The 13,618-nt window shown below is 41.1% G+C and overlaps 1 protein-coding gene across 4 annotated transcripts in view; it reads left to right on the top strand.

Annotated features, from left to right (window-relative positions):
• LOC119796028 (myosin phosphatase Rho interacting protein) overlaps nucleotides 1-13,618 on the top strand; it is a 62,643-nt gene that overhangs the window by 17,222 nt on the left and 31,803 nt on the right. For all 4 annotated transcript variants that reach the window (XM_038304335.1, XM_038304336.1, XM_038304337.1 and 1 more), the window contains exons 4-9: nucleotides 5,997-6,148; nucleotides 6,250-6,334; nucleotides 6,425-6,602; nucleotides 6,847-7,279; nucleotides 11,962-12,088; nucleotides 12,861-12,965. In XM_038304335.1, the coding sequence (XP_038160263.1) occupies nucleotides 5,997-6,148; nucleotides 6,250-6,334; nucleotides 6,425-6,602; nucleotides 6,847-7,279; nucleotides 11,962-12,088; nucleotides 12,861-12,965 (1,080 nt within the window). The remainder of the gene's footprint in view (nucleotides 1-5,996; nucleotides 6,149-6,249; nucleotides 6,335-6,424; nucleotides 6,603-6,846; nucleotides 7,280-11,961; nucleotides 12,089-12,860; nucleotides 12,966-13,618) is intronic.

Raw genomic sequence — 13,618 nt, 5'->3', positions numbered from 1 at the left:
GGATATTTACTTTATGGTCTCCTACTAACAGTGGAGGGCACAGAGGTGTGTTCCACAGATGGATTTAGAAGCTTATTAGAACACCCCTGTGAAACCTCTCAGAACCCTCAGGATTGCCTTTTCAAGTCTCCTCTAGAATTAGAAGCAATTTGATTGGTTATATAAGCTGAGAACAACCTCCATACGGTTCTGTGATATATTTAAACCCTGACTGTTCCACAATCCTGCTTTAGAAACAACTTAGTACAGAGGAAAGATGAAATGTGCACTTAAAGAAAAGCTTTTATGGTGGGAAAACTGTTTAGGTAATGTGACAAAAATCTCTCCTTTGCAATGGCTCCAGTAATTCACTCCTTCAGAAATGTGACACTATTACTTTGAAGCTATGTATGAGTCTGCACATTAATGTTTTAAAAAAAAAACACAACAGATGTTCCTGCTGCTAATCTAACATTGACTGTTAATCCTATATGTTGTATCTGTAACATTTATTTGTGTATTGAGCCATAGACTAGCATAAAAATGTGGGATAAACACAATTCAAATGTGGTAGCTTTGCTGTTAGCAAACTATTGATTAGAAAATGATATGCTTTTTCCTCTTTGTCTTTGGTAGGAGCACAGATAATCACTAGTTAATTACTAACTACCTGTTAATCTAGAGCCTGACTTCAGCAGCCACTTGGCATGCTGGAAGTTCAGCATTTATACAAATAATTAGAGCAGATCTCTGCTCTAATCTTGTCTCACCTGGGCCTTTTTTCTTAAGGCAAACTGATTTTAGGTTCACAGCAACCAGTTGGGGAGGGCTGCATTTTTGAAAGCACAACTTTTTGGTTTATGTAGCATCACTTGGTGGCTGAACAATTTCTTTCCCATCAGTTTTGGTTTTTACTGTAGATGAAAACAAACCTCAACACTGAAAAATGTACACAGATTTTCGCCGAATTGGGGCCGGCATGCCGAAATGGGGCGGATACCCCGAAATGGGGCGCAAAGTGCTCAGGTTTCATGAACATATCAGCTTTTGACTGACATTTAGCTCCCTCCCCCTGTGCTCTGTCCAGCACATCTCAGTACAGCTGCTGGTTACATTGAAAGTTGTCTAACTTGGGCTAAAATTGGGAATTTAATGAATCAAATTGAATCGCTTTGCTTTAGCAAACTTAACACGCTCAAAAAAAATCCTGGTATGTTTAACGGTACTACCTCACAGTTCACAATGGGTCAATTATAGAACGACACTTTAAATGTGTTGGAATGCTGAAAAGACAGTTATAAAACTCTAAAACCAGATGGGGGGAGGGAGAAGATGTATTTATTTAAAATATCCTTTTGTATATAATATATTAGATGTTTTATATTCAATTAGGCCAAATTAAGTGCTGTTGCTTAATTGCTTGATATTAGCTAAGCTAAGTTAGGTGCCTAATTGTGCTTAAAAGATCAGTTAGTCCTGTAATGATGCTCTAAGCCTCTGGATCTCCACACATCCTCGGAGCGCTGACGTCTCCTGCTATTTTTTGCCGATCAGACGGCAGTCTGTTCGGCCCCACATAACTAGAGTATTTTCACCACAAAAAGAGGGAAAGATGCTCTTCCATCTAAAGCAGCATTCCTCCTAGTTTTCCCTTATTTGGTGAACAGCAGTGCGCTCTCAGGCCCCAGGAACAGAGAGCAGGAGAAAGGGAACGCTAGCCCTTAAAACCCACAGAGGAAACGTCAGATGTGCCCCAGACTCAGACATTCCTCACAATCGGCCCGCCTGAGCAACCTCCAGACTCTGCTGCGGATGCTGATCACAGCTTTTAATAGTGAGTTCTTGGCTTTTGAAGGACGTGAAAACTGTGAGAGAAGTCAGTTTTTCCCTGATTGACTGGCCTGACACTTTGGGCTTGAAGGGTGTAACAGGGAAGTTAGGAGGAGGCTGAGGATGTGTTTTTAGGCTCTCGCTCAGCGACACAGCTGGGTTCTGTCTCTTTAGTTTGGATGAATGAAAGTGTTTTGGAGAACATGCTGCTTATAAAGCAGCAGTTTCCTCTCCAGAGTCTGCTGAGGTAAACTAGCCTGTAGCTCAGCCTGTAAAAGCCTCTTCTAGGATTTATATCATGTATGGAGTGGGTGTACTCCACTTAGTTTCACAGCTGAGCCAAAACCTGGTTTTACTGCTCCTTCTGTAACTTTGTTATTCACTGTATTTTAATTGAATAGAAACCGTCCCACTCTAATGGATCTATATTTGTTCAGCTTCATTTAAGTGATTCCTCCAACATCAGAGAGCTCTTCCTTTGATGTTTTCTCCTCACAGAGATATAAATAGTCCCCCATGTGGATGGCTAGCACAGCAGGAGGAAGCAGAACTGGACCCAGCTGAGTAGAAATGAGACCCAGGATGTATGATTTGTGTTGAAATGATCACTCTGAGTTCTGGATGATGCATCTCTTTGTTTCGGTGCCAGTGGCAGAGGGCTGTATCTAAGCAGCAGTTTTCGTCTGAACTGACAGCAGCAGGATCAGATGGTCTGCAGGAATTCAGGCTCCGCCTCTTAGCAAGAAATAAGATAGAAAAGACATCTGCTTCATCTCAGGAGGCTGACGTTTCTGGAGCCTCATACTTGTTGCATCAACGTTGACTCCTTTAGATACAGGAAATCTTTGTAATGTTTTAATTTGATGCTTTACAGCATACGGCACGCTTCCGAGATGGTTTCACTGTCCATATTAGGAAGGGGAAAATGTAACCGAAGGTTTAAATACTGATGTTCCCATACAGTCTTAGTTACAATTTTCTTCAATATTCCTGTTAATAAAAAAAGCGACAACAGGTATTTGATTTATCTATTTAGTATGTTTTTTTTTTTACCTTTAGTCACAATTAAGATAAAATGTAGTGCCAGAAAACCCTTTTATATCATCTTACATTTTTGTTAAACAAACACATGCAGTATGAAATAAAATAAGTAGCTCAACCCAGTATGTGTCTCCAAAATAATATCTGTCTACCGTAAATATAGTTATTGAACAGATGAGAGCAACCTTAGTTTGTTATGTCTTTTTTTTTTTTTTTCAGGTAATATATATAGGTGTATATATATATACAGTCATATGTTTATATTACTGTTTTTTATCACTGCTGCTTAACTTATCAAGGCTGCACTTTAAAAAATGACATTGTCTAGAGCTGTTTCTTAACATTTCTTTGTGTATAAATTACAAAATTACAAAAAAAATCAGCCTAACTCTAATATATAAGTTAATACACAGGTCATTTACAAATGTTTATAATCATTAAAATTCTTTAATTTTATTTTTTGAATTAAGGCCTCAATTGGCTTTGAAATTCATTAAATGTGATTATTGTAGCATTTTAAATGCTTTTTTTTTTGCTTTTTTTAATTAATAGAAACAATTTCGTCACATATCAAAATTATGCGTGTTTGCGCGGAACTGCTTCCGGTTGATCCTAAAGCCGTATGTTCGGAAAAAAAAAGCTTGAGGCGGAGAAAAGGCTAGAAAATGGGAAAATGTTATATTTATTATATATATCTATATATGAAAGTCATTGTTACATGCTGATTGAATTGAAATAATTTCTAAGAGCATTAAATTATGGTTACTCATTACTATAAAAAAATATGTAAACATTTTGCCTTTAAGATTAAAAGAACTTTTCCGAGTCAATATGCTCTATCCAGGGTTCCTCAAGTGGAAAAGTTTTAGTTTCACCTGTTTTAATTGCGTAAAAAGTCTTGTTTAAGGAACCTTTTGCTGTCCTATTATTAATTGAGATGAATCAATTTGCAAAACAATCTGTACAATCGATAGTTGCAGCCCTAGAAAAGAAGTATGTGAAGTACTTATATTTCCAGTGTGCAGAGATGTGAAATTGTCAATAAAGTACAGGATATGTACTCCAACATACTGTCATAAGGCTCAATTTGCTATGTTGCAATAATCTGTAAGCTAACTGTAATCTAGCTGCCTGTAATCCAACAATCAGTGTTAGGAGACACTGAGCTGTTAGCATCTGTTTTAAACAGCTGGTTCTGGTTGCTCTCAGAGGAATGTTAAAATGTGGCTCCATTAGGTGCATTAACTCACTAAAGCTTTCCCCATCGACCATGCTAATTGTTAGCATGTCTTCCTATAATGTTACAAATGTTGCATGAGGCAATAAGTATCTTTAAAATAAACCTTTTTGGAATAAAACCAAGCAAAATAAGTTGTTTTGACAAGCCTAGTAGACATTTAATTGTTTTTAGCAGAGCTTTGAATGCTAAATATATATTGTTCAGTGCATTTCCTAAGTGCTTCTATCCAGGTTGTAACTAAATTAGCTTAGGAGAGAAAAGTTGAATCAAAGTTTTTAATTATTAAATCAATGGAATTGCTCGAATGGTTTCAGCCCTATAGGAGATCTACTCAGGATTTGGCTTTTTTTTTTATGTTTATTGGGGTTTGATAACGTTATTTAGGGTTCAATAAAACCCCGACTTTTTAATGGGGAGAACGTTTAGGTAAATAAACAAAGGATCATATGGAGCCCATTGGAGGAAATGAGAAAGAGTTAGCAGGTTGCTGATTTAGCTAAAGGTGCTAAGGTTAAATGTGGTTTCTTTTACAGTTTCAGCTATTTTAGAGTAACTTGTCTTGGAAATAAACAATGACCAGTCACTGTAGGAAGCTTTTGCTAAGATACTTTGAATGTTGGTTGTTGAATAGAAAGATTTGAGGTGAATTGATGCTTCTGAAGCATAGCGTCTGCAACTGTCAAATCTGTCTCTGTTTTACAACAGTCGTCAAAAAAAAATCCTGACTATGCGTCAGTTGGTCTCAAACCCGCGCAGACGAAAAGCAGCTGTGATTGGTCCTTGGTATTTCTTTCCGGCTGTCTGTGTGGTCATCCTTCTCGATTCAGTGCCGGGGCGCTCCATTTTTAAAAACCGAGGAACAACTACGACAAAAGGTTAATCGAGGAGGTTCGGAAGTACAATCCGCTGAAAGCTCTTACTTTCTGTATTAAATAGTGAAGCTCACTATTATCTACTAATCTAATCACTGACTGTTTATTTATCTGTATGCATCAACAGCTAGAAATCCACCTTTTCCTCATAGATTGTAGTGAATCTTCAAGGAAAGGGTGTCAAACCGGTTCCAGAAAGGAAGTCATCATGTTCAGATTGCACTCAGTTGATGAGATGACAGGAGTCTGATGTGCGATTGCTTGGTTGGAAAGAAAACCTGCAGCCACACGGAACCCGTTTGAGACCCCTGCTTTAAGGGTTTCATTAAGAGCTTTTACTTCCTGGGTCGTCCTCCTTAATGTTGAACCTTCTGGTGTCATAGATGTCTGGTTCTTCTTTTATTCACACACTGAATTGTTTGGTTTTATTAGAGGAAATTCCTCTGTGCCGTCTGGACGCTCATAATCGTGACATTTTGTGCTTTCCTTATTTGGCAGCTCTTTGGGGTTTGCACACTGATCTTAATAAAGCTGGATCTGTGCTCTTTGTCCTTAAAAGGACCTGTAGGGAGCCTGAGCACCTGTACAACATCTGTGAGACTCAGTCCAGCGAAGGCTGATAAGAAAGCAGCAGGAGACTGGATGCTCAGAAACCGGGCAGTGGTTCTCCAAAACGCCCGGTCTGGCATCTTGAGTGTGTCTTCTCCCCTTTTTCACTCCGTGTGATCGAAATGAGACTGTTTGGCGGGGGAACCGTCATGTCCGTCCTGTTAACTGCTGCCAATTTGAGGCCTGCTTTCTCTTAGGTTTTGAATTCTCAGCCGTTTGGAATGTGAGAGCAGAAGTATCAGTGTTTAGTCAGGCACTCTCCCATCCACAATCCCAACATGGACATTTAAAAACAAACCAAGAACCATCCGGCTTAAAAAGGGTCCCACATGTATCTGTTTATCTTTCTTTTTATTGCAATCTTCACATGCAGCTTCTAATATCACGGTTCTAGAGGTTCACTTTTCATGCTATGTGTCCTCCAGCCGAGCACGCTGCCTCAGGGCACCGTCAACATGAACCTCTGCTCGGATGTGATCGACGCAGAGCCCAAGACGGGCCAGAAGAACTCTCTGTGCATCATCACCCCCGAACAGGAGTACTTCATCCGAGGAGAGAATAAAGAAATCATCAACGGGTAAAACTACTGCTGAATCGGTTGTTTGGCGGGTTGCAGGGAAACGGCGAAGCATTTTGTAGATTTGATTTGTTTTTTGTTGGGTTTTTTTTTTTGTGTAGGTGGAGCGAGCAGCTGATTGTTTACCCCCGAACGAACAAACAGAACCAGAAAAAGAAACGGAAAGTAGAGCCCACCACCTCCCAGGTAAAGCTATCAGACATTATATCCATTCCAGCTATCCCAGTCTGCCTCCTGTTTAACAGTTTTTCTTCGTACTCTGATGTTCTGGTGCAGGAGCCGGGTCCAGCTAAGGTGGCTGTGACTGGTTCTGGAATCCCTGAAGCTGATAAGGCTCCGGACTCCAGCTCCATCATCTGGCAGGAGGAGCTGAACCAGCGGGAGGCTGAGAGCGCAGTGGCCTGGGTTGCTGCCGGTTCTGACCAGCCCCCAGGCTCACCGCTGCCCTCCTCAGGTAGATTCTGTGCTTCTTTTTCACCGAGTTTATGTCAAGAACTGCTTTTCTTTTCCTAAATCTGTTGGTACTTCAATCAATGGGTGGGATTCAGTTGAGTAATTTAATCTTTAAGGTTGTTTTTTTTCAATGCTTAAAGAAAATGTCTTTAGGATAAAGACGACTCATAAGGATTTGTGTCTTAAAAGATGTCCTGTGAATGCTTCTCCTGGCCTTTCTCAGCCTCGTTTTCCTTCATTACCAGGTGACTGTGTGCCTATGGGCCAAGGCTCTGACGGCGGGTCAGTGAACGGTGATGAAGTGGACCGTAGCAGCCTTCCATTGCATGGCTCTGCACCTCAAGCCCCCGGCGGCCCTCTCTCCCCAACGGGGTCCTGCTCCAGTTTGGGAGGCGTTCCACGCTGTCAGTCTCCTTCACCCAGTGACCCCTTCCCCTCCGGAAGCTCCCTGCTCTCAAACGGCTCCCACATCAGCGGCTCAGTCAGCTCCCTGGACTCAGACGCCAGCGGAAGCACGGTCACCAGCACAGACAGCCACCCGGCGGGCCACAGGGGCGGCCACCATGACGCTCCACGCTCCCGACGGCTGGAAGCCGAGGCCAGGAAAGCTGAGAAGAGGAGCCGGTTCAGGAGCCCCGACAGGCAGGAGAGAGAGGCTGTTCTCAGTCCCGAGAGAAGGTAACCAGATAATCCTGACATTTTAAGTTTAAGATTCACGAGAAGTTTAGAATTTTCCAAATTGAGTTTCAGTCAGTATGGTGGAGACCACAGGTCACGGATTAGCAGACCGCGGTCTGGATCAGGACCCACCTGCTTGCTAATCCGGACCCAACCTGATTTAAAACATTTATAAATTACGGCATGTGTCTAATTTCACATTGCTTCTCCTGTTAATACGGTAAAGCCTTCCAGAGCGCCCGGACCAGGCTATACGTGATACAAATTAGCCAATGCTGCTGTCAGTCTGGGTTGCTGCTGCTGCTACTTTTAGATGCAGCAGGCAAACCTGCGGCAAGCCGGGCGATGAGAAAGAAGGAGAAGATTATGAGAAAAAGCAAGCAGAGAAAGTGTGGACTGCTGGAAGAACTGCAAGGAACTGGTGACAGAAAAGTGAAATGGCGTGCTCAAAGATGACCCTGAACATTTTGAATATGTTTGGCTCAACCTGCTGCTGTGAAGCAGGATTCTCCATCATGAATATAATCAAAAATAAATATGGATCCAGGCTCAGAATGAGCACCTTGATATGTGCTTTAGAATGGCTTTGTCTCCAATCAAACCCAGGTTTAAAGCCTTGCAGGGCAGCATAAAGCCAACTGCTCTCATTAAGCCATAAAAAAAAGAATAAAAAAAAAAAAAAAACAACCGCTCAGTTCAGGTGTTTTATAAAATATGTGAATCTGGAGATTGTCTATATACCAAACTGAATGATTGTTTTCTACTTAAAAAAAACAACTTTATTTTTTTATTTAAAGCTACAGTGTGTAATAATTACAGGGATATACAGTCAGAAATGTAATATATTATACATAACTATGTTATTTATCATCATCTACGAGCTCAGCCTCTTAACCTTAATATTTGCGTTGCCTTAGAATTCGTTATTTATAATTACATAGGAGCGGGTCTCGCAGCCATGGAGGCAGACATCTTTGTGCTACGGCAGCGCAGAGCCAACAAACTAGCGATTGCGAGATCGCCAAAATGTCACAACCATGTAGAAAAAATAACGGGTATATTTATTATCTTAAGTCTACATGAAATCTATACCCTACACAGACTAATGAAATACTATCTGTAAAATTATCTATGTAAACAAACCTCATCACTTGAGAAGGTAGGTGATGCGGACGTCGTGGAAGACATTTTGTCCCGTAACGCTCGCCGTACTGTTGGGGGGGAGAAGCGGTAGGGGGGAGACGTTCATGTTGCTGCGGTCTGCAGTCTGGACGTTAGATGTCGCTGAAAGTTACACACTGTAGCTTTAAAAAGTCAATTTATAACATGGATGCATAAAAACCTCATTTTATTAAAGTGTTAACTTCTGTTTAATTTGGATTATAATTAAAAATGTCTCCGGACCTTTACTGGTGGATTTTCTTTATTCAGACCCTGCTGATTTTTAATTGGTTACCCCTGATGTAGTCAATTGAGCTGCTGTTGGAAAGTAAAATAAAAGCTGTGATCAGAACTGGAAACAGATCTCTGATGGAGATATTCCCCAGTTTTCATCCGATTCTTTACACTCAATCAAAGTCGTGTTCTGGCCTGGAGATTCATGAATGAAGGATCGCATCAAGCAGGCGATGTGATGTAAGAGCCCAGCAACCTGGCAACCACAGGTAAAGCCTTTAAACAGAGAGAGATTAGCAGGTTATTGGACTGCTTTATTTGAATCTCTGCTCTGCCCTGATGACGCTCAGCCACAAATAACTCAGCTACTGGATTATCCTTTTACAGACTGAGAGTTTTGAGGTCTGCTGATGATCTCTCAACAACCAATGTAGGACACAAGCGAAAAGGCTGCATCTAATAAAACTGGGACATTTTGGAAGATGAAATGGTTTTCTTTGTTGGTTTAGGTCCTGGACTCACACTGTTAAGTTAATAAACACCTAGAATCCTTAGAATCGTTTAACATTCTTCATCTCAGGCCTTCGACGTGGAGATTAAAGGCTCCGCATGCACCAGAGATTAGAGCATTAAAAACAAATCCAGTAGCAGGAAAGTGAATCTATCACATTAATATCTAAGTAAACATTAATAATGAGGATAAATATCATATTTCTTTATTGTAAACATCCAAGTAAATCCGGCCTCTTATCTTGCATCAGATTAGATGCAGTAGAGATTCCCATTTTCTCATCCTGCAGTTAAAGAAAACAAAAGGAAGTCCACCGCTGGGCGTTAAGCCTCACTCGGTTCCCCTCTCATTTCTTCCCATTTAAGGACAACAGCTTTAGCCTCCAAGTCCCCAAATAAGGGCAACATGTAGGCTAGAGTTATGGAGGCTTTACCCTCCTTCCTCTCTGAGATGTCGATGGCTGTCGTTGAACAAAAGGCCTGCGTGGGCGCGCGCCCCAACGTGAAGTGTATCGTGTCACAGATTGAGGATGATTGCAGATGTGAGAGTAGGCTGATCTTGGATCTGTGGTCCTTCACAGATCGTCCCTGTGAGACGGACTCAGATCTGCCTCTCATATTTAGTTACACTATTTACATTTTAACATTTACTCTGTAAAGTTCAATCACAGCGAGTGGTCCTGTCGTCTGTTAGAAGACTTGAAAATGAGCAGCATTACAGGAAGAAACTGCTTTATTGTCGACACTGCGTGACATTCTCTTTAAGATTTACCCGCATGCTTTTAAAGGCCAGGAGTCGTCGTCTGTTTCCACTGCTGGATCTGTTGAATCATGGCAGTAATTAGGAAGTCCCGTGTTTATTTGAACAGGCGGCAACAGGGACTAAGTGTGCTTCATCTGTCTTTGCCCGTATTTTGAAAAATCGCTCGATCTGTTTTAGCACTTTTCTAATGGCTGGAGAAGTATTTGGCACTCATTACTCACAAATGGACCTGAGGCTTTAATAATATGTTGTGCTGCAGCTCAAAATGGTTTGTTTTGTTTACTCCACTACCTCAGCCGACGTTCCAAGCAACTGGTGCTGAAACTACACTCTGAAAAAAAGAGAAAATGTGAAATATCTGCTCCATGGTGAAGTTTCCGTCTTACTGGCACAGCCTAATAAATGCTACATTTGTTTTCCTGTTTGGAGGTTTGCTTTATAGGATTTTTATTGTTAGTAATCCAGACCAGTCCCAACAAAGTTACAGCGATAAAACAGCAATGGTGGAGCTTTGTTAGCTGGTAGTCAGCAGGGTCCCCCCCAGTTTTTTTTTTTTTTCTTACTGTTCTATTTTTACATAGAAACAGATTGGTTCTGGGAACAGGCTGTAATATCAAAGCATCTGTTTAATAATACTAATTGAACTTAATTGATCTCATATTGGAAACATTTAACTCTGCATGTAACCCATCCGCTTGGGGATGTGTGGGCTGACATGGTGTGGCGCCTGGGGAGCAGTGTGGGGTTAAGGGGCTTGCTCAGAGAGCCGGAATGGCAGCCTGTGGGAACTCAGAACCTCAGGATGCCATCACATTCTAGTCTATGCCCTAACCAATAGTCCACCATCCGCTTTAGAGACAGACTGTTAACGGATGCCTTAGTTTTCCTTAGGCTGCATAATATTAACTTCAATTTGTATTTAAATATTGTTAAAATTTATTTTGTTTTAAATCCCAACTCAGTCACCAGTGGGAATCATGTGGATCCATTTGATTGGAAGGAAAATAGGGGGGGGGGGGGGGGGGGGGGGGGGGGTTTGAATTATCGCAGAAATAGTTGCAATGTTATCTTGATTATACAAGAGAGCGGCGCCAAGCTCTGCTATGGTGGTGATCTGGGAGCGTGTTGATTTCAGCAACACATTTACCTACTTGGAGCCAGAGGTTTCAAAAGTATTCATGTTTATTACTTGAGTACAAGTGTAAATCCTACTGTTTAAAAACACTTTTGTAGAAGTTTAGAGTATCAACTTAAGCTTTTTACTCAGATAAAAGGTCAAAAGAACTATTTTTGAAACTACTTAAAGTATAAAAGTTAAAGTAATGCAGGAAAAAATGTTAAGGACAGATGCTTTACTGTAGTACACTATTAAAGGAACATTTCTCTACAATTCTTGACGGTAAATTACTGGGAATTAATTTTCTTAGTTTTATAACTAATGGTAACAGTGTTAAATTTAACGTTGCGTCATCGTGGAAAACTATTGTTTTGATGAACAATGTGGTACAAGTTGGTGCAGCACCACAAACAAATGAAGACGATGATGACGTATAACTGCTTTCTATTCATACTGTCCCGTAACTTTGCTTGATTATTCTACTAGAATGTGATGGATTAGTGCTTTTAAATTAAATGATTAATTGAATGGATTAATCCTTTTCACCACTGAGCCGTTTAAGTTGTCATGAACCTGATGGTGAGAAGGTGGAAATAAACCCCTAACAGTATTTTATTGCATTGCATGTGAAAGGATGTAATCTACTAATTATTAAGTTAGATTTTTTTTTTTTTTTTAACAAATTTTTGTTTAGGGAAATGGAAGATTAGTTGCTTGTTTGATGGTCTTTTGATCATATTCATAAGCAGCGCCAAGAAATAAAGCATTCACCTTGATCTCTTCCATATGTGAAGTGATGCACAGCAGTAAGGCAACCATAGCTGTGCAGAAGCACTGATCTGATCATTTCCAGGAGGAGCTCTGAGGTGTAACTGAAGTGTGTGTGTTTGTTTTCAGTCGCTCCGGTGTTATTGAGAAGTTCAAGGCCTTGGAGCTGGAGAATCCTGAGAAAATGGAGGTGGAGGAGATGGAGAGAAATGGAGCCAGACAGGGCCGCAGCGAGCACAGACGCCTCTACAGAGAGGTAATGGTAGATCCACCTGGTTGGACGCTGTGAGGTTCATGAACTGTAATCCTGAGCTTTATCACATGGTGGAGGAAAACCATCAGCAGCGGCTTTTCTTTTACCATTACCACCAGCTCCTCCCACACTTTTCCTCTTTTCCATTTTCCTCCTCTTTTCCATCTTTCCCTTCTCCCCTGCTCTCTTTCTGTTGCTTTTTGGTCAAAGGTCAGCAGTCAGTTCCGTATTTATTTCAAGTTTCCATTCATTGTGGAGCTTCCCCTGGTGATTACACTTTCCCTTCCCATCCTGGACCTGTGCACTGACTGAGAGCTGACTTCAGCAGCTCCAGCCCAGTAATGCTGATTGTCCTGGCTCTCTGTTGGTCACGCACTGAGAGAAACGGCATAAACAAACCCAGATAAAGCTGTGTAGGCTGCTGGTGTGCTGAGTAATACGCACTACTAATACGCTGAGTTCTCACAGGCATTCAGAGAGGTGACTGGGTTTTTTTCCTCCCACCATCCAGCTGGGACAGCTGTGATTCGTTTCTGGTTTCTACGCTGCCGTCAGGACAGTGACTGCGATTCCAGCAGACACAGATCGGCCCCTCCTGTTTCTGATTCTTGAAAGCACCAACTTTTACATGGTCGTAGTTTCAGTTCATGATAAAAACTGATAATAAATAAAAGAAATTGAAGGAAGACTGTCTGTTAATTAAAGGATTTTTTTTAAAGGGTATTGTTGAATTACAAACTTAAAAGCCAATCTCTGTAACCTGTGTTCCGTTTAGGGTCACAGGCAGGATAATAACGAGGGTCTGGACTTTCGCTCCACCCTGCCCCCTCTAAGGAGGGCCAAGTCTCTGGATCGTAGGACCACAGAATCCGTCATGACGGTGAGTGTCCTGCTCAGCTACAGTTTCTAAAACTGACGTATATCTGCTGCATCATATACACCAAAGTGAATTATATTATAGTTGAACAAAAATCTCCCACAACACTTATTGATTCAGAAAAAGTAGAAAATGAAATGACCAACTTATGGATAATTGTTTGTTCTTGTAAATTTTTTTACAGGCATGTTTTTAGGTAAAGTTTGTTCTCTTGGGCTAGATTAAAATTAAACACACAGGGTTGTTGTTTAACAGGGTTTTTCCAATTCTGCTGGGGCATCAAAGCATTGTGGTGAAACCTAACTACAGTAGTTGGTGTTGGTGTGCTGTCTGCAGATTTATCCTGGATGCATATTACCAGCTTTCTTAGAGGTTTGATCTATAAACTAAACAAATAAACTAAATAATCAAGGCGTTTGATCAAAACGGAGCAGAGATGCTAAAGTTAGCCTAGCATAACATCTGGAAGAAGATGGGACTTTTGGTGTCGGAGCAAAGCTGCAGCTGTCAGTGAGTTACAATACGTTCTGGAGTGGATCTGTTGACTTGGTTTAAAAAACAGAGTAGGGAGCAAATACTACTGAATGAATGCAGAGCAGGGAGATGGTTACGTTTTTGGCATTTACTAGACATGCAGTTGGCTTTTCAGTTCAGTT

This window comes from Cyprinodon tularosa, unplaced genomic scaffold (assembly GCF_016077235.1).
Source record: "Cyprinodon tularosa strain WSP-4 unplaced genomic scaffold, ASM1607723v1 ctg531, whole genome shotgun sequence".
Classification (NCBI taxonomy): domain Eukaryota; kingdom Metazoa; phylum Chordata; class Actinopteri; order Cyprinodontiformes; family Cyprinodontidae; genus Cyprinodon; species Cyprinodon tularosa.
Note: the sequence above shows the minus strand (reverse complement) of the source record. Positions and strands in the feature narration are given on the sequence as shown.